Source organism: Palaemon carinicauda, chromosome 29, assembly GCF_036898095.1.
Source record: "Palaemon carinicauda isolate YSFRI2023 chromosome 29, ASM3689809v2, whole genome shotgun sequence".
Lineage (NCBI taxonomy): Eukaryota > Metazoa > Arthropoda > Malacostraca > Decapoda > Palaemonidae > Palaemon > Palaemon carinicauda.
Window position 1 is genome coordinate 96865723 of NC_090753.1, and position 21406 is coordinate 96887128.

General features: G+C 42.5%; 1 protein-coding gene across 2 annotated transcripts in view; it reads right to left on the bottom strand.

Moving 5' to 3' along the window:
- The window catches only part of LOC137622381 (tRNA modification GTPase GTPBP3, mitochondrial), a 78638-nt gene extending 60566 nt beyond the window's left edge, over positions 1-18072 (bottom strand). For both annotated transcript variants that reach the window (XM_068352989.1, XM_068352987.1), the window contains exons 1-2: positions 17955-18072; positions 7131-7247 (exon numbers count right to left, since the gene is read on the bottom strand). In XM_068352989.1, the coding sequence (XP_068209090.1) occupies positions 7131-7239 (109 nt within the window). In that variant the 5' untranslated portion in view covers positions 7240-7247; positions 17955-18072. The remainder of the gene's footprint in view (positions 1-7130; positions 7248-17954) is intronic.
- Between the last annotated feature and the right edge of the window lie 3334 nt (positions 18073-21406).

The following is a 21406-nucleotide window of genomic DNA, read 5'->3' on the forward strand; positions in this document are numbered from 1 at the left end:
GAAATTCTTTCAAAAACATTAAAATAGCAAAATATGTTAACAGGTAAAACCGAAATGACGGGCTCAATGTTAATTAACTTCGGTACCAAGAAAAGACCGCCTACTATTAGGAAAGGTCGAATATAAACAAATATAAAAATTAATTTTAATAAGTTTATAATAAAAGGAAGTTAATCGAATAGGCCTATAAAAGGCGGAGAGATATAAAATAAATCTATAACTTTGTTAAGCAAAATTAAGAAAGAGAGTCTATACTCTCTTAGACACCAACACTTCCGTCTAAGGGAAGGGTCGGCCATTTAAAGGTGAAAGAGAGTTCATACTCTCTTCGTCACCATAATTAAATTAATTCCAAAAGCTAACTAAGCTAATATAGAAGTTTCTAGTATAGCGAATAGCTGCAAAATTTTAGAGAAATACTTCACCAAACCGTGAACAATACTCCAAAATCATAAGCGTATCCAAGAACGTCTTGCCGGAAGCACGACAGAGGAAAAAGTGAGGTGGCGTCAACAACAAGTACTGTAGTACCTGGCCACAGGTGGCGCTTGTGAGTACACCCCCTTCTAGTATAGTGATAGCTGGCGTATCCCTCCCGTAGAATTCTGTCGGGCAACGGAGTTGACAGCTACATGATTATCGGGTAAGTTTAATATTGAAAAACTCTACGTTCAAAATACGCCAGCGATCGCTATGCAGGTAGGGAGTGTACATCAACAGCGCCATCTGTCGAGCAGGTACTCAGTACTCAATGTAAACACAGAACCAATTTTCTCCTCGGTCCACTGGGTCTCTATTGGGGAGGAAGGGAGGGTCCTTTAATATATAATCACCGGGTAAGTATATTCAAAAATTTATTTTATTAATAAAAATAACATTTTTCAATATTAAACTTAGCCGGTGATTATATAAGCTGATTCACACCCAGGGGGGTGGGTAGAGACCAGCATTACTTGTTTACATTATTATGAGCTAAGTATTTTGTATTTCATTTTAGCAGTTATTCAAAATAACAAACATAAAATAAATAAGTACCTGGTAAGGAAGTCGACTTGAACAATTACTCTGCCTTTTTAAGTACGTCTTCCTTACGGAGCCTCGCGATCCTCTTAGGATGCTGAGCGACCCCTAGGATCTGAAGTATCAAGGGTTGCAACCCATACAACAGGACCTCATCAAAACCTCTAATCTAGGCGCTTCTCAAGAAATGACTTTGACCACCCGCCAAATCAAGTAGGATGCGAAAGGCTTCTTAGCCTTCCGGACAACCCAAAAACAATAATAAAACATTTCAAGAGAAAGATTAAAAAGGTTATGGAATTAGGGAATTGTAGTGGTTGAGCCCTCACCCACTACTGCACTCGTTGCTACGAATGGTCCCAGAGTGTAGCAGTTCTCGTAAAGAGACTGGACATTCTTAAGATAAAAAGACGCGAACACTGACTTGCTTTTCCAATAGGTTGCGTCGATTATACTTTGCAGAGATCTATTTTGTTTAAAGGCCACGGAAGTTGCGACAGCTCTACTTCGTGTGTCCTTACCTTCAGCAAAGCTTGGTCTTCCTCATTCAGATGGGAATGAGCTTCTCGTATTAACAGTCTGATAAAATAGGATAAAGCATTCTTTGACATAGGCGAAGATGGTTTCTTAACTGAACACCATAAAGCTTCAGACGGGCCTCGTAAAGGTTTAGTTCGTTTTAAATAGAACTTAAGAGCTCTTACAGGACATAAGACTCTTTCTAGTTCATTTCCAACCATACGATAAGTTTGGAATATCGAACGATATTGGCCAAGGCCGAGAAGGCAGCTCGTTTTTGGCTAGAAAACCAAGTTGTAGAACATGTAGCCGTTTCGGATGAGAATCCGATGTTCTTGCTGAAGGCATGAATCTCACTGACTCTTTTAGCTGTGGCTAAGCATACCAGGAAAAGAGTCTTTAAGGTGAGATCTTTCAGGGAGGCTGATTGTAGCGTTTCGAACCTGTCTGACATAAGGAATCTTAGTACCACGTCTAAATTCCAACCAGGTGTAACCAAACGACGCTCCTTCGTGGTCTCAAAAGACTTAAGGAGGTCCTGTAGATCTTTATGTTGGAAAGATCTAAGCCTCTGTGACGGAAGACTGATGCCAACATGCTTCTGTAACTCTTGATAGTGGGAGCTGAAAGAGATCGTTCTTTCCTCAGACATAAGAGGAAGTCAGCTATTTGAGTTACAGGGGTACTGGTCGAGGATACGGATACTGACTTGCACCAGTTTCGGAAGATTTCCCACTTCGATTGGTAGACTCTAAGGGTGGATGTTCTCCTTGCTCTAGCAATCGCTCTGGCTGCCTCCTTCGAAAAGTCTCTAGCTCTCGAGAGTCTTTCGATAGTCTGAAGGCAGTCAGACGAAGAGCGTGGAGGCCTTGGTGTACCTTCTTTACGCGTGGCTGACGTAGAAGGTCCACCCTTAGGGGAAGTGTTCTGGGAACGTCTACTAGCCATCGAAGTACCTCGGTGAACCATTCTCTCGCGGGCCAGAGGGAAGCAACTAGCGTCAACCTTGTCCCTTCGTGAGAGGCGAACTTCTGCAGTACCTTGTTGACAATCTTGAACAGAGGGAATGCATATACAGTAGATCTAGATGTGACCAATCTAGTAGAAAGGCATCTATATGAACTGCTGCTGGGTCCGGGATTGGTGAGCAAAATATTGGGAGCCTCTTGGTCCTCGAGGTTGCGAAGAGATCTATGGTTGGCTGGCCCCAGGTGGCCCAAAGTCTCTTGTATACATCCTTGTGGAGGGTCCATTCTGTTGGAATTATTTGTCCCTTCCGACTGAGACAATCTGCCATGACATTCAAGTTGCCTTGGATGAACCTCGTTACTAGTGATATGTCTAGACCTTTTGACCAGGTGAGGAGGTCCCTTGCGACCTCGTACAACGTCAGAGAGTAGGTCCCTCCTTGCTTGGAGATGTACGCCAAAGCCGTGGTGTTGTCCGAGTTCACCTCCACCACTTTGCCTTGAAGGAGAGACCTGAAGCTTTTCCAGGTCAGACGTACTGCCAGAAGCTCCTTGCAGTTGAAATGCCTTGTCCTTTGACTCGAGTTCCATAATCCCGAGCATTCCCTACCGTCTAATGTCGCACCCCAGCCTACGTCCGATGCGTCCGAGAAGAGAACGTGGTTGGGAGTCTGAACAGTTAGGGGAAGACCCTCTCTAAGGTTGATATAGTCCTTTCACCAAGTCAGACAAGACTTTATCTTTCCGGAAACCGGGATCGAGACCGCTTCTAGCGTCTTGTCCTTTTTCCAGTGAAAAGCTAGATGGTATAGAAGAGGACGGAGGTGTAGTCTTCCTAGTGACACAAATTGATCCACGGATGACAGTGTCCCTACCAGACTCATCCACAGCCTGACTGAGCAGCGTTCCTTCTTCAGCATCTTCTGGATGGATAGCAGGGCTGGGGGCTGATCGTCTTGTTCAGCAACGTCCTCATCAGAGGGTTCCTCATCCGAAACTGATGAGGAAACGGCAACGGAGTGGGCAACGTCTTGACTCGCTGAATCCGGTCGCACTGGTGGATGCGTGACGGAGCCGGACGCAATATCATGGAACTGCTACACAGTCTGTGAACTGTCAACAACCATGGGTGCGCGAGGAAGAACAGCGTCAACCCGAAACTGTCTAGACCGTCTGGGTTGTGCAGTCAACACCCTACCGGGTTGCTGAGGTTGACGCACTGCGTCACAACAAGTCACCTCTGCTGGTTGTTGAACGTCCTGAACGTCAACAACCACCTCCGAGCGTCGCTTAACGTCAACGTGCGACTGGCAACCCACACTGGGTCGCATCGGTGGAGGAACCACCTCAACTGGCAGACGCGAGTAGGTTACCTCAGCGTCAACAGGGCGCACAACCGACCGGTTGGAAGGTTGTTGGCCAGAAGGAGGAACCAACTCAACTGGCAGACGCGAGTAGGTTACCTCAGCGTCAACAGGGCGCACAACCGACCGGTTGGAAGGTTGTTGGCCAGAAGGAGGAACCACCTCAACTGGCAGACGCGAGTAGGTTACCTCAGCGTCAACAGGGCGCACAACCGACCGGTTGGAAGGTTGTTGGCCAGAAGGTTCTTCTCCGCATTTAAGCCCTCTATCAAGGACGCAAGCTTGGACTGCATGGCTTGCAGCAAAGCCCATTTAGGGTCTACGGGAGCAGGTGTGGCAACAGACGGGGTTAGCGACTGAGGCGGAACCGTTTACCATCCCTGAAAGCCTTGTTATGTGTGACATAATAGTACAGCAAAACTTCAAAGGCTTGACAAAAGCTGAGAAGTTGACCTGTAAACAACTTGGAGCGTCTCCTGGCTAGGCGCCAGGGCGAGTCTACCAGAATTGAGAAGTCTATCTGGGCAGAGGCATGAACTCCCAAGCCGAGAACTTCTCTCGTGTCATATCAGACTCTCGCTCTATAAGCCAGTTTAAAAGAAGGGAAATCAAAGGCTGTATCCCTAAAAAACTCCTCCTGGTGCAAAAACCAGTCGCCTAGCCAACGTAGTCCTAGAGAGAGAGCACTAGCTTAAAAACAACGGCTTCGAAGTAGCTAGGCCTAGTGTAAGTTCTGACGTTTAGGCGAACGAGGAGCAGCAGTTACAAGATCCGGACGAAGATCCTTAAAAAAATCATCATGATTTAATTAAAGTCCATAGGAGGCTAAGCAGCTTAAGGCTCCTCTCCATCTGACAGAGTCCTCAAGGGAATATCAGTAGGAGGGAGAACAGCAACTTCCTCATCCACAGGAACCTTGTCCGATAAAAGCTAGGTTACCTCAGTGAGTCTCTCACTGGTGCATAAGTAGCAGACCAGAAGGCAACGTCATGTAACTGCTTGACAGTCTGTGAACTGTCAACAACTGAACTGTCAACCACAACAGGTGTGTGAGGACGTACAGTGTCCACTCGAGACTGCTTTGACTGTCTAGACTGAGCAGTCAAAACAACTCTAGAATGCGGAATTTAACGCACCGCGTCAAAACAAAACAACTTAGACTGTTGTTGTACCTCGCGAACGTCAACAGAAGATTACGTGCGTCGCTGAACGTCAACATGCGGCTGGCAGGGTACACTGGAACGCATGGGTGGCGGGACTCTCTTGGAGTGCGGGAGAAGGTCGCCTCAGCGTCCACAGGACGCACAACCGTGGTTGGTTGTAGGCTAGAGGTTGGTGCAGCGTCAACCTTCTCCGCACGAAAGTCCTGCATCAATGACGTTAACTGAGACTGCATGGTCTGCAGCAAAGACCACTAGGGTCTACAGGAGCAGGTGCGGCAACAGACGGTGTGACTGCCTGATGCGGTACCGCTTTGCCTCTCTTAGGAGGTGAGCAGTCGTCGGAAGACTGCAGCGAGTCCGAACTGACCCAGTGGCTACAACTGGGCCGTTGGACTTGCGCGGAAAGGACCGACTTGCGCTTAATAAGCCGCGAGACCTTGGTCCATGGTTTCTTACGAGAAACCTCTTCCGCAGACGAGGAATAAATGGGCTCTCTCGTCTTAGAGTGGGTGGGGCGATCTTGGGTAGATACGCCCGAAACCACAGAGGGAAAACGTCTGTTCGTTGATCAAGGCCTCTCGAACCCATAAGTCGTTCGACATTACTTCTCCCCTGGGCTTGGGAGCTTGCAAGAGGTCCCGGACTAGGTGAACGATAGGCACGAACAGACGAACCCTCGGACGCAACACTGTAACACTTTGCGCATATCACTTTATCGATTTTCTGTTTTGCACTTATTTCACTGAAATCGAAACTTTTACTGATTTCTACCTGAAACACGCAATTCTACCCTTCATTAAAAGGTAGTAATTGCGAAATCAGTCGTATAATGCAAGCTCATTAATACCAGCAAAAAACAGAAAACATATTTTAAGATAAAAAAATCAGTGGCTGGGAAAGAGACTAAACACTAGTTCATATAACTACGTTTTCAATCTCTCACCGCACATAGCCTGGGGACGAGAATAAAAAACTAAAAACGTTTTATCCTTCCTCCCCGTACAGCGACTAGGGACGAGAGCAACTCGAGAAAAACGTTACCCGCTTGAACGGAACGTTTTCTCTCCTCTCTCTCCCTCCGTCTCTATCTCTCTCTCTCTTTCTCTCTTGATTTCGCACCTAAGAGAAGAGCCCAATTATATATCGTCAAAAAAAAACATGTTATTTGACTAAAGGAAAAAACTGAAAGGTTTTCCAAATAAAAAGTTCCTTTAATTTAGAATTTAAAACATTTAAGCTAAGAAAGAATGAACAAAACGTCAGAATCGATTTACTCTTACTGCAAAGTGAAACCGTGATACACTCTCTCTCTATCGTAACGATAGAGCGCATGTTGAACGTCCTGAACGTCAACAACTGCGTAGTCTAAAAAACTAAACGTTAGTTCATCTTTGAAAACAGTACGAAGACTATCAAAGACATTCTTTCATAAAACATTAAATTTTAAAAAGTTTTAAATTCTTTAAAGGCTAAATACGATATAACGGGCTCAACGTTGATTAACTTCGGTTCCAAGTAAGGACCGCCTACTATCAGGAAAGGTCGCATATAAACAAAACATAAAAATTTATTTTTATATGTTTATAATAAATGGAAAGTTAATCGAAGAGGCCTAATAAAGGCGGAGAGATATAAAATATATAGATCTATAACGTGTTAAGCAAAATTACTAAAAACCTAAACACACTTCCGTCTAAGGGAAGGGTCGGCCATTTAAAAGTGAAAGAGAGTCCATACTCTCCTTGTCACCATAATTAAATCTATCCAAAACGAGTTCAAGTTTTGAGATGAAGATAAAACACCTGCATAGCGAAAGCTCAAAACTAGAAATGTGTACTTCACCAAAATATGTGAAAACCAATCCAGTAAGCAATAGCGAATTTAGTAGGTCTTGCCGGTGGCACGACAGAGAGAAAATTTGTTCTGTGTTTACATTGAGTACTGAGTACCTGCTCGACAGATGGCGCTGTTGATGTACACCCCCTACCTGCATAGCGATCGCTGGCGTATTTTGAACGTAGAGTTTTTCTGTCGGGCAGCAGAGCTGCAGCTTATATAATCACCGGCTAAGTTTAATATTGAAAAATTCCATTTACCTGATGATAAAGCATAGACTGTAGAGAGGCATCTTCTGATGGATTTTTGTCGATAGATTGGTTTTGTTAGATGATGCCATAACTTTCCTCTCAGCAAATAAATAAACATGGTGAAGCCTGCGGAAGAATAACAAATATACAATATATTTATTTAAAGTTATTTGTATATTTCCCAACTATACAAACATGAGTCACTTAATGATATTAGGAAACTTTAATAGGCATGTAGAGCTTTTAGACCACCAAAATTTAGATTGGATGACTGATGGAGAAATAAGATGTAAAGGGGTCCTCACTTGGAAAAAATTGCAGCAAAATAGCGTAATAGATTGTGTGTTATTAAATCAGGAAATGTACAAAAACTCTACATAAATTATTATAGATGACAAAACATCAAATTTTGATATCTCAGATTATAATCTGATCACCATAAAACTAGAATACAAAATGGAACCGAACAAAAACTTTAATAAGGAAAGATAGGAAGAATTAAAATACTTCAGGACAAATGAAAATAGTTTACGTAATACACATGAGTTGAGGAAATTGTAAGGGACAGACAAATGAATAGAATTAAAGGAATGAACTTAGGAGAAGAAAACATACATTAGCACTATGCAGCCTTCAATGAATGAAGAAATAAAAAAAAAGGAATAAAAGAAAGGAAGAAACTAAACAGATGTTAAAAAAGTATTACAAGATAGATATGATCGAAAGAAGAGGGAAGTGTAAATATTAACAGAGGGAAATTACTACATTTGAAAAAATGTAACAAGAAATAAAAAGAGACAAGAAGGAAATTACTACATTTGACAAAAAAAGGTAGCACAAGAAATAAAGAGACAAAAATGAAAAACATTAGAAAAAACATTGACAAAATAAGTCAGTTGGGAAGCAAACACAGGGTTGACTTAGTCTTAGGGTATGCTAAGGATAGAGATCCCAAGTTAGGTTAGACGGTAAACCTTAGGTTAAAGAGTGTTCATGTGTTTGCTTCCTATTTAAAATGTGGTTGTTCAAGTTTTAACTTCTGGAATTTTAGTCTAAAATTTCAAAAATTGGATTTACCTTAATTACTTGCGTCACAACAGTTTAAAGTACGGAGCCTTCATTGTTGGTAAGGACGGACCGAGTTAATACTGTAAATAAAATTTTGGTAGATATTCAATATGGCAAAATATTCCTATTGAAGAAAATAAGAAACTTTCCTGATGTATTTATAGGTAAAGAAATTTGCACTGTTCCAATGCAAATAATTGACGGAAATCCATTTTTAAAATTACAAAGCTTATGACTGGAAAACCACAGTTTAAAAAGGAAACAAAGTAAAGAACACCACCTTACCTAACCTAGGAGCTGAATCCTTACATTTTTACGCACTAAGGGACTACGCAACCACCACCACGTCCAGCCCCCCCTACACTACCGTATTCTTAGATTACCCTACGAATAAGTGCCAACCATATGTTTGCTTCCCAATTGGCTTCACTCATGACAAGATAACACTAAATGATATTTCGAAAACTGTAAAACTATTTTTGTATTATCGCATTTCAGACCAAGATAAACATTTTCCTTGGAGCCTTTGTATATTAGTGGCCAGTTCCTCCCACGTTCATTAAAAATGGGCACCTACTAATATAAACTTCCACCTACTTACCTAACAAGGGGCAAACGACCCCCTCTTACACTGCTGTATTCTTAGTCAGCCGTCATCATACATACAGGTGGCCGCTCTAATACATAAACCCCTTTTCTTCATAAAGTAAATCAGATTTGACAAGTAATAAAAAAGTTTATGACAGTCCCAATGACCTACAGTCACCCCCCACTTCTTATTATCTTCATTAGGAGTATTGTGCTATAGTAAATATTTACCCACATTTTAGTTACTGAACTGGTGTGTCCCAGCTAACTGCAAAGGTTCCTGATAGACTACATAGGTTTTATTATAGAGTCCTTTCAATACACGTCATCAAACTTCCGGTCCGCCATCTTGGAGGGCAAACAAAGACGCGTTCAGTGAATAGCTATGGTTGAACTGTTGAATATTTAGCCATTTCATCACATTCACATTCACACAATGACCAGTTTTTGCGCTATTGCTGGCTGTGGGAATCGAGGACGGAGATGACAAGAGTTTCTACCGCATACCGGCAGTTATTCAGAATCAGGACAAAGATACAGTGCAGACGTGACTTGTGGTTGACCAGAATATCACGGGCTGATCTACGTGAATCCTCACTACCCTACACACGTATTTGTTCTGATCATTTCATATCAGGTCAGTCTCGGCTAGGCCCTAAAAGTATCATTATTCCTGGGTAAACATGCTATATCCGATCGCATAGGTGACTTCACAAGTATCATCGTCAGTTCAGTGTGTAGTGTGTGTGGGGGAGGGGGCATCTCAATTTTTAAACATCAAAGGGGCATCTCAGATTTTCAAAAAAAAATTAAAAGCGCTCATATTGGCTATATTAACAAAGGCTACTTACCTAGGTCTCTATTTCGTCAAGGTGCTCATGCCTATATATAATTAAGTGTATATTTATATTTATTTAAATTTGTGTATTAAATTGTGCAGACATAAAGGCCTATGTGATGAATAAACATTGATTATAAATAATAATATCTGAAAGCTGGTTTAACCCGAAGGGGTCTTCAGCTTATACATGAAACATTGAAAAAATAATTAAACTTGCGCATTTAATTGCAAGGAGGCAAAACGATCATCCAAGAGCATTACAATAGAGTTTGTCCATCATGTGTTTATATGTAAAATGTTATTTTCATTAGTAAAATAAATTTTTGAATATACTTACCCGATAATCATGTAGCTGTCAACTCCGTTGCCCGACAGAAATCTAAGGAGGGATACGCCAGCTATCACAATACTAGAAGGGGGTGTACTAACAGCGCCACCTGTGGCCAGGTACTCAAGTACTTCTTGTTGACACCTCCTCAATTATTCCTCGATCCCACTGGTTCTTTATGGGGAGGAAGGGAGGGTCAATTAAATCATGATTATCGGGTAAGTATATTCAAAAATTTATTTTACTAATGAAAATAACATTTTTCAATATTAAACTTACCCGATAATCATGTAGCTGATTCGCACCCAGGGGGGTGGGTGAAAACCAGTGAACAAGATTAAAGGATAGCCAAGTATCCCCAAATTTCATATAACAGTTATCTCTAATAACAAATGAAATAATAAGTACCTGGTAAGGAAGTCGAATTGAACCGTTACTCTGCCTCTTTTTTAAGTTCGTCTTCCTTACTGAGCGCAGCGTTCCTCTTGGAGGCTGAATCAACCCAAGGTGCTAAAGTATATAGGGTTGCAACCCCTACTAAAGGACCTCTACACAACCTTTAACCTAGGCGCTTCTCAAGAATGAATTGACCACCCGCCAAATCAAAAGGATGCGGAAGGCTTCTTAGCCTACCGTAACAACCATAAAAACAACAAAAAGAATTCAAGAGAAAAGTTAAAAAGGTTATGGGATTAAGGGAATGTAGTGGCTGAGCCCTCACCTACTACTGCACTCGCTGCTACGAATGGTCCCAGGGTGTAGCAGTTCTCGTAAAGAGACTGGACATCTTTCAGATAAAATGATGCAAACACTGACTTGCTCCTCCAATAGGTTGCATCCATTACACTCTGCAGAGAACGGTTTTTATTAAAGGCCATCGAAGTAGCTACGGCTCTTACTTCGTGGGTCCTTACCTTCAGCAATGCAAGGTCTTCCTCCTTTAAGTGAGAATGTGCTTCTCTAATCAGAAGCCTTATATAATACGAAAGCCCATTCTTGGACATGGGTCTCGAGGGTTTCCTGATGGCACACCATAAGGCTTCTGACTGTCCTCGGAGAGGTTTAGACCTCTTGAGATAATATTTGAGAGCTCTGACAGGGCAAAGAACTCTCTCAAGTTCGTTACCTACCATGTTGGAAAGGCTAGGTATCTCGAACGATCTAGGCCAAGGACGTGAAGGAAGTTCGTTCTTTGCTAGGAATCCAAGCTGGAAAGAACATGTAGCAGACTCGGTCGTAAAACCAATGTTCTTGCTGAAGGCATGAACCTCACTGACTCTCTTAGCTGTTGCCAGGCAAACGAGAAAAAGAGTCTTGAGGGTAAGGTCCTTGAATGAAGCTGACTGGAGAGGTTCGAACCTAGATGTCATAAGGAACCTTAAGACTACGTCTAAATTCCAGCCTGGAGTGGAAAGACGACGATCTTTAGACGTCTCAAAAGACTTAAGAATGTCTTGAAGGTCCTTGTTGGAAGACAGGTCCAAACCTCTATGGCGGAGAACTGAGGCCAACATACTCCTATATCCCTTAATCGTAGGAGCTGAAAGGGATCTCTCATTCCTAAGATGAAGCAGGAAGTCAGCTATTTGGGTCACAGAGGTATTGGTAGAGGATATTGAATTGGCTCTACACCAGCTTCGGAAGACCTCCCACTTAGACTGGTAGACCCTACGAGTGGAAACCCTTCTTGCTCTGGCAATAGCCCTGGCTGCCTCCTTCGAAAAGCCTCGAGCTCTAGCGAATCTTTCGACAGTCTGAAGGCAGTCAGTTGAAGAGCGTGGAGGTTTGGATGTAACCTGTCTACGTGAGGTTGACGTAGAAGGTCCACTCTTAGAGGTAGAGTCCTGGGGAAGTCTACTAGCCATTGTAGTACCTCTGTGAACCATTCTCTTGCAGGCCAAAGGGGAGCAACCAGCGTCAGCCGTGTCCCTTCGTGCGAGACGAATTTCTGCAGAACCTTGTTGATTATCTTGAACGGAGGGAATGCGTACAGGTCGAGATGGGACCAGTTCAGTAGAAAAGCATCCACATGAACTGCTGCAGGGTCTGGAACAGGAGAACAAAACAGAGGAAGTCTCTTGGTCATGGAGGTGGCAAACAGATCTATGGTAGGTTGACCCCACAAGGTCCAAAGTCTGTTGCACACACTCTTGTGGAGGGTCCATTCCGTGGGAATGACCTGATTCCTTCTGCTCAGACGATCTGCTGACACGTTCATATTGCCCTGGATGAACCTCGTGACTAGAGAGAGGTTTAGACTTCTTGACCAAATGAGGAGGTCCCTTGCGATCTCGTAAAGGCTCCTCGAATGGGTCCCCCCTTGCTTGGAGATGTAAGCCAAGGCTGTGGTGTTGTCCGAGTTCACCTCCACCACTTTGCCTAGCAGGAGGGACTTGAAGTTCAACAGGGCTAGATGAACTGCCAGCAGTTCCTTGCAGTTGATGTGGAGAGAACGTTGTTCCTCGTTCCACATTCCGGAGCATTCCTTTCCGTCCAAGGTTGCACCCCAGCCCGAGTCCGATGCATCTGAGAAGAGATGAAGTTGGGGGGTCTGGATGGCCAATGATAGACCCTCCTTGAGAAGGAGGTTGTGCTTCCACCACAGGAGAGTGGTCTTCATCTCTTGGTTGATAGGGATAGAGATTGCTTCCAGGGTAGAACTCTTGTCCCAATGAGCTGCAAGGTGGAATTGAAGAGGGCGGAGGTGGAGTCTGCCCAGCTCGACAAACAGGGCTAGGGACGAGAGAGTCCCTGTGAGACTCATCCGCTGCCTCACTGAGCAACTGTTCCTCTTCAGCATGCTCATGATGCACTCTAGGGCTTGGCTTATCCTGGGTGCCGATGGAAAAGCCCGAAAACTCTGACTCTGAATTTCCATTCCCAGATACACGATGGATTGTGAGGGAATGAGTTGAGATTTTTCCAAATTGACTAATAGACCCAGGTCTCTGATAAGGTCTAAAGTCCAATGAAGATTCTCCAGACAACGACGACTCGAGGAGGCTCTCAACAGCCAGTCGTCTAGGTAGAGGGAGGCTCTGATGTTTGACAAGTGAAGGAATTTGGCTACATTCCTCATCAGAAGGGTAAAGACCATAGGAGCTGTGCTTAGGCCAAAACACAGGGCTTGGAATTGGTAGACGACCTTTCCGAAAACGAATCTTAGGAAAGGTTGGGAGTCTGGATGAATCGGAACGTGAAAATAAGCATCTTTCAAGTCCAATGAGACCATCCAGTCCTCCTGTCTGACCGCTGCCAAGACCGACTTGGTTGTCTCCATCGTGAACGTCAGCTTGGTGACATACTCGTTGAGAGCGCTGACGTCCAGCACAGGTCTCCAACCTCCTGTCTTCTTGGCCACAAGAAAGAGGCGGTTGTAGAAGCCCGGGGATTGATGGTCCCGGACTACAACCACAGCCTTCTTCTGCACAAGAAGCGACACCTCCTGGTGCAAAGCTAGCCTCTTGTCCTCCTCTTTGTAGTTGGGAGAGAGGTTGATGGGCGAAGTGGTCAGAGGTGGTTGAAGGAAGAATGGAATCCTGTAACCGAACCTCAGCCAACTGACAGACTGTGCGTCTGCACCTCTCATCTCCCAAGCTCGCCAGAAGGTCTTGAGTCTGGCTCCTACTGTCGTCTGGAGAATCGGAGAGTCAGTGTTTTCCTTTGGATGGCTTGGATCCTTTCCTGGACTTGCCTCTGTAAGAGTCTGGACGGGAGCTTCCTCGGCTGGGGGCTCTACCACGAAAGGGCGGTATGAATCTAGTCGCAGGGGTATCAGCCACTGGGGGGCGGTAAGTCTTAGGGGCTGAGGTGGTAGCCTTAGACTTACGAGCCGAAGAAGCTACAAGATCGTGCGTGTCCTTCTGTATCAAAGCAGCCGACAAATCTTTAATGAGCTCTTCGGGAAAAATAAACTTCGAAAGAGGAGCAAACAGAAGTTGTGAACGTTGGCAAGGGGTAATGCTGGCAGAAAGGAAAGAACACAGCTGTTCCCTTTTCTTCAAAACCCCTGATACAAACAAGGACGCTAGCTCGCCCGATCCATCTCTGATGGCCTTATCCATACAGGACATTAACAGCATGGCAGAATCTTTGTCCGTATGGGAGGTTTTCTTGCTGAGGGCCCCCAGGCACCAGTCGAGAAAATTAAACATTTCAAAAGCTCTAAACACTCCTTTAAGCAAGTGATCCAAGTCCGAGAAGGTCCAACACACTTTTGAGCGTCTCATAGCAGATCTTCGAGGCGAGTCTACCAGACTTGAGAAGTCAGCCTGGGCAGAGGCAGGTATTCCCAAGCCTGGTGCTTCCCCTGTGGCATACCAAACGCTCGCTTTCGAAGTGAGCTTCGTTGGAGGGAACATGAAGGAAGTCTTGCCAAGAAGTTGCTTAGACTGCAGCCATTCCCCTAAGATCCTAAAAGCCCTCTTGGAGGATCTAGCTAAGACAAGCTTGGTATAGGAAGACTGAGCTTGTTGCACTCCCAGCGAAAACTCAGATGGTGGAGAGCGGGGTATAGCTGAGACAAAATGGTCTGGATAAACCTCCCTGAGAAGAACCAAGACCTTGCGAAAATCAAGAGACTGTGGAGAGGGTCTGGATTCGTCCACGTCCGAAGAGGGATCAAGGTGTGCTTCCTCATCATCCGAAATCTCAACCCCAGAATGAGGCGACGGGATCGGAAACGAATGCTGAACCGCAGAGTCAGAACGAGCAGGAACAACAACAGAGGTGGAAGGAGGAGGTGCAGCAAGTTCCTGTTCCTGTGGTATAAGTGGAGCGTGAATAGATCGAGGCTGTGTAGAACAAGGTAAAGTTCCCGCAAGCAGAGATGTCTGAGGAGCAGGATCAGGGTGCACGGGTAGAGCTCGGTGCAGCAGCTGAGCAGACTGACTCACTGGTACAACATCGTACGCCTGGCAGATGGAGCTGCGACTGGGTGCAGCGAGTGCAGGCGGGTGCAGCACAGGCTGAACCGGTGCAGGAGGTTGGTGCACCACCGGTGCAGGCGGGTGCAGCAAAGGCTGAACGGGTGCAGGAGGTTGGTGCACCACCGGTGCAGGCGGGTGCAGCACAGGCTGAACCGGTGCAGGAGGTAGGTGCACCACTGGTGCAGGCGGGTGCAGCACAGGCTGAACGGGTGCAGGAGGTTGGTGCACCACCGGTGCAGGCGGGTGCAGCACAGGCTGAACCGGTGCAGGAGAAAGGTGTACCCCAGGTGCAGGAGGTACAGCACTCTCAGCACGACACTCACGCATCAGGGTTGAAAGCTGAGCTTGCATGGACTGAAGCATAGACCACTTGGGATCAGCAGAGACAGTAGCAGACTGAGGCAAAGCCATAACAGTGGTTGCACCACCGGTGCAGCTCTGTTGTACCTTACTCCTCTTGGGCGGAGTACACTCGCTAGAAGACTGAGGCGAGTCAGAGCTGAGCCAACGACTGCAACCTGGCTGAGCACTCGAGGGTTGGACTCTGCGTTTAAGCGGTCTAGAGACCTGAGACCAACGTTTCTTCCCCGAGGGAAGATCAGCGGACGAGCGGAAGACGGGCTCAATCGTCTGCAAGTGGGAGTGACGGTCTGTGGTAGACACGCCCGCAACCACTGAGGATGATTCTGTGCGCCTAACAAGGCCTGCCGAACCCTTATGCCCTTCGACATTGCTTCTCCCCTGGGCTTGGGAGCTTGCAAGAGGTCCCGGACTGGGAGAACGACTGGCTCGCACAGAAAAATCCCCACGCACCACACTGGCACTAACACTAGTACAAGGCACTGCACCGACACTAGCACTCGTCACAGCACTGGCACTAACTTCACCCACTGCACTCTTGGCCTTCAACTCTTTCACTTCGGCCATCAGAGACTTATGGTCACTTACCACTGACTCTACCTTATCGCCTAAAGCCTGAATAGCACGTAAAACCACTGACATATCAGGCGGAGGGCACACAGTAGGTTCGGGGGTAGCCACTACAGGGGTAGGATCAGGAAGAGGATCATGAGATGAGGAAAATAAAGAAGAGTGAGAAGAACTCCTCCTAGCTCTAATTCTCTCTAACTTAGAAGAATACTTTAAAAGTCGGACAAAATCCAATTCCGAAAGACCGGCGCATTCCTCACATCGATTTTCTAACTGACAGGGTATGTCCCTACAGTCAGAACAAGCGGTGTGAGGATCTACCGAGACCTTCGGAATACGTCTATTGCAAGACCTACAACGTCTATGGGAGGGGGCTTGCGAAATGTCAGACATTTTGTTTTCAAGAGAAGTCAAAGGGAGATCCAAAAAACAAGCAAAAATTCGTTAACTGTTAAACTGAATTAAATAAAAGCTATCTAGCTAATATCAGAAGGTTTCCAGTAATGCGATAGCCGTAAATCAAAGAGAATACATCACCAAATAAGCGAGAATAAACTCGAAGACCATGAGCGTATCCCAGAACGTCTAGCCGGAGGCACGACAGAGGAATAATTGAGGAGGTGTCAACAAGAAGTACTTGAGTACCTGGCCACAGGTGGCGCTGTTAGTACACCCCCTTCTAGTATTGTGATAGCTGGCGTATCCCTCCTTAGATTTCTGTCGGGCAACGGAGTTGACAGCTACATGATTATCGGGTAAGTTTAATATTGAAAATAAGAAATTATAGCATTTGTAACCAAACACAAACACAATGTTTAGGTATGAACTGAGAAAGATTTGACATAATGCAAAACTTTTACATACATTTTGACAATAAAAAATTATAATACACAAGGTTAGGCTAAATGATCAATATTAGCTTTATAATTATAAACACTCTCTTCATTGGCCCAGTGTTTATCTAATTTTGGACTTAAAAGCATTAAAGGGAAAAACAACGAATTCTGGAAGCAGATTATTCAATGGAAATGTATGCCCACTCATGTTCTGGGTTGGCCGACAGTAACAAGTAGTTCACCATATCAATGTATGAAATACTGTGAAAATCCTCAATATTTTGACAGAATGAATTCTGCATCTGGTATGGATCTAGGCCATCAATTAAATCGAGTTTCTGCTTGTAAAAACGCTTATCATCACCCGACAATTGTTTGACAAAGTCGCTTTTATTGTCCATTTTCGCTGTAGCAGCTGCCATGTTTTCGCTTTGTATGTCCTCCAGCATGGCCGCCGGCGATTCCCAGTGACGTCATTGAAAGGACTCTATAGTTCACGGACGGGGAAATCTTTCCTACTAAAAAACAATTTTTACCTACAGAAAAATTCCGGCTTTCTTCGAAAATGACGCTTATTTTCACCGCAAATAAATACCTAGAGAAATATATATATATATATATATATATATATATCCACCGATAATGGAGAACCCCTCAGTTATGGGTGCAGGGCTGGTGACCCAACAGTCAACAAACATACCACCTTAAATTCTCCAAACCGTATATTGTCTTGTTAGCCCCTGTTAGGTAAGTAGGTAAGGACACATCTTGTAGGTTAGGTTAGGGGGGAAAGTTTAGGTTAGTTGATGTCCATTTTTAATGAACGCGTGAGGAACTGCCCCTGATATACAAAGGCTCCGAGGAAAATGTTTATCTTGGTCTGAAATGCGATATAAAAATAGTTTTACAATTTTCGAAATATCATTTAGTGTTATCTTGTCATGAGTGAAGCCAATTGGGAAGCAAACATATGGTTGGCACTTAGTCTTAGGGTAATCTAAAAATACGGTAGTGGTGGTGGTTGTTCTATAATTTTCCTTATCATCTTCATTAGGAAAATACTTCAGAATTACCAATTGTTCGACCACGGGAATTTCAATGACGACTAAGAGAAAGCTTGATATAGTATTGGTGTATCAGTCTATATGAGAGTTAATGTGTAACGTAATTTGTTTAGGAACGTGTAAGATTTGAAGAGATGACTCGGCGGCCTAAGTATTGATATCAAGAGAAGTCTTATAATTAATCTATCTAATATTTATGGAAACGTATTTGACTGGTTCTCCATAAGATACTGCCTTATATTAACCTCACCTTTTGGTTTAAAGTTGGAAATTGGTTAATCGGCGTAGCATAACGGCCGCCGGCTGTGTTGAATATGTTCACCTTCGTCTCCCAGTTTGTTTTGTTTACATCTGTAGATTCTTCTTCTTCTTCTTCTTCTTCTTCTTCTTATTCTTCTTCTTCTTCTTCTTCACGTAAATGAGAATTTTCCGTTTCACTGTGATTAGAGGAATAAACCTAGGCCATTGCTAGTAAAAATGAAAAGTGAAAGAGAGAAGTGGACAATTATAGGAAAGGCTAAGAACCTTAGAAATTGTCCAGAAACAAGAGAAAATAGAATCTTTATAGCGCCAGATCTAACGATGAGAGAGAGAGAGAGAGAGAGAGAGAGAGAGAGAGAGAGAGAGAGAGAGAGAGAGAGAGAGAGGCGCTTAAGGGAAGAATTACAAACAGAGAGAAAATGGTGAAGATGGATGGTTCATACAGACAGGAAAATTACACAGAAGGGAAAATTTTCGTCGGAACGAGGAAGACACACAAGAACTTTAAGGAAAGAAGAAGAATATAAACACAAAATAAAAGAAAACTTTAAGATTTACTTGTTGAACATACAATGCTTAACAAAACAAAAACTGATGGAAGTTGAGAAGGAATTAAATAGTAGAAATTAACTTTTTTGCTTGACAGAAACACACCAAAAGTTAGATAGATTAAATTTAAGTAAGGGTGTTAAAAAAGTAGAAAATATGAGGAATATGGATGATAAAAAAGGAGGAGGTTTGATGATACTTTATAGAAATAGTGACAGTCTAGAATTGGAAAAGATAGAAACTAAAAATAAAGACCTGTTACATGTTAAGTGTAATGCTTATAAGCATACGTTTAGATTATTGTTGGTTTATTTTTCAGCAGGGAATACTGAAGAAGACAAAAGTAGGGATAAGATAGTAAAACAGGAATGTGAAAGAATTATTAGAAATCTAAATGAAGAAGAGGCATTGATGATATTAGGGGATTTCAACGGACATGTAGGATTTTTAGGTTACCAGAATTTAGACAGGAACGGGGAAATGATTCTCGATTGGATGAATGACCATGGGTTAGTCCTATTGAATGGAGATTTAAGATGTGAAGGTATTTATACATGGGAAAGATTGCAACAAAAAAGTGTAATAGACTATGTACTAGTAAACGAACAAATGTATAAACACTTTAGGGAAATGATTATAGACGAGGAAAAATTGAACTTTGACATCTCAGATCATAATCTGATCACTATAGAACTGGAATTCATGAGTGACCAGAATAAAAAAATTAATAAAGGAAGATGGGAGGAAGTAAAATACTTTAAGACAGATGAAAATAGTTTAAGAGAATATACAAAAAGAGTAGAGGAAATTGTAAGAGATAGACAAATAGACAGAATAGAAGGAATGGATCTGATAATAAAAGAGGCTGCAGAAAAAAAATTGGCAAGAGTATATAAAAGGAAAGTTCTTGATGAAGAAAAGGTACATGAGCAACCCTGGATGAACGATGAAATAAGAAAAGGCATAAAGGAAAGGAAGGATTTAAACAGAAAGAAAAGAAATGAATCCAATACCGAAGTAAAAAAGGTATTAGAAGAGAGATATGATCAAAAGAAGAGGGAAGTGCAAGAAATGATAAAGAAGGAAATTACTAGATTTGAAAAAAAGATAACAGAAGAAATAAAAATGGATAAAAATAAAAAAAAAAACTCTGGGAGAATATTGATAGAATAAGGAACAGACAGAAAGCACATGGCAAAGTTATACAACTTTATGGAGAACAAGGAAATAAGCTAAATAAGGAAGAAACAAAAGAGGAATTAATCAAGTACTGGAAAACTATACTGTATATTGTAAGCATGAAAATAAAATAGACTCAGTTTGGAATGAAGAAAAACAGATAGAATATGAAAATGAAATAGCGCATCAGGAAGATACCACAAGAATAGATAAATATAATATCCCGGACATACTTAGGGAACACTATGACCTTGTAATGGTAACAAAAGGGAAAATAAAACCAATGAAAAATCCAAAAATCACAACAGAAAAAGTAAAGAATTGCCTGGAAAAATTAAAGGCAAAAAAAAGCGGCAGGACCAGATGGCCTAAAACCCGAACTATATAAGGCACTAGGAAAAAGCAAAATATGTCTTGAAACCTTACAGAAATGTTATCAAAATGAGTTGGACGAAAAAGAAAAACCAAATATGTGGAAGAAGTCAAGAACAAAGATGATTGAAAAGAAAAGAAGGCCAATGGCAAAAGACCTAAGACCCATAGCTCTATTAAATATTTCTTATAAAATATTCATGATGATGGTGAAAGAGGAAATAGAAAACCACATAAGAATGAATGAAGAAGACAATGAATGTCAAGCAGGATTTACAGGTGGAGGCAGGATAGAGGACAATATCTTTATATTACAGTATTGTGTGGAAGAGAGCTATAGTAACAAGAAACCCCTAATAGTAACCGCGATAGACTTTAGTAAAGCATTTGACTCTGTAAAAAGGGAGGTATTAATAGAAGTTTTAAAAGAATATAAAATTAACACCAAAATCATAAGTGCAATTGCAAATATTTATCAAGGAGATACTACGGGCGTTGACTTAGGAGAAGGTATAGAACAAGAAATGGAGGTTACAAGTGGAATTAAACAAGGTTGCACAGGATCAACTTCACTTTTTAAACTGATTACGTATATTGTCATGAAGAAACTAGAAGAGGAAGGAAACGGTTTCAGAAATCAATTAATAAAGATAGAATCATTATTTTTTGCAGATGATGCCTTAATAATTGCACAGGATATACATAATGCAAAGCGTAACATTCAGATATTAGTAGAAACTAGTAAAAAATGTGGGTTGGAAATTAATAAAGAAAAGAGTAATATTATGATTTACAATATGAAAGAAAAGCCAGATAACATAGAGGGAATCAAAGTAGTAGAAAGTTTGACATACTTAGGAATAAAGCTAGACAATAGTAGGAATATATTTAAAACTCAGAAAAGGGTAATGATAGAAAAGGCACAAAAATTAGCTAATCTAACATATTCAGTTATAGAGAAAAGTTGCAATAAAGTGATGATAGGAAAAACGTTCTGGAAAAGTATTGCTTTACCATCTATTTTGTATGGAACAAGTGTTATAAATCTAACAGAAACTGAAATAGAGAAACTACAAAGAATAGAGAATGGGGTATACAGGAAGATTTTAGGTGCCACTAAAAGCACAGCTAATACTGCTCTAAGAGGGGAGATAGGTGCATCTTCTATGAAAGCAAGGGTGATGGATGGGAAGCTGCAGTACTTAAATCGAACCCTGAATGGAAAGAAGGAAATACTGAAAATAATTATCCAGGATATTCAAGAAAAAGAAGGAAGATGGTGGAAACAGCCTGCAAAGTATTTGGAAGGATTAAGTTTAGGCATAAGACAAATAAGAAGAA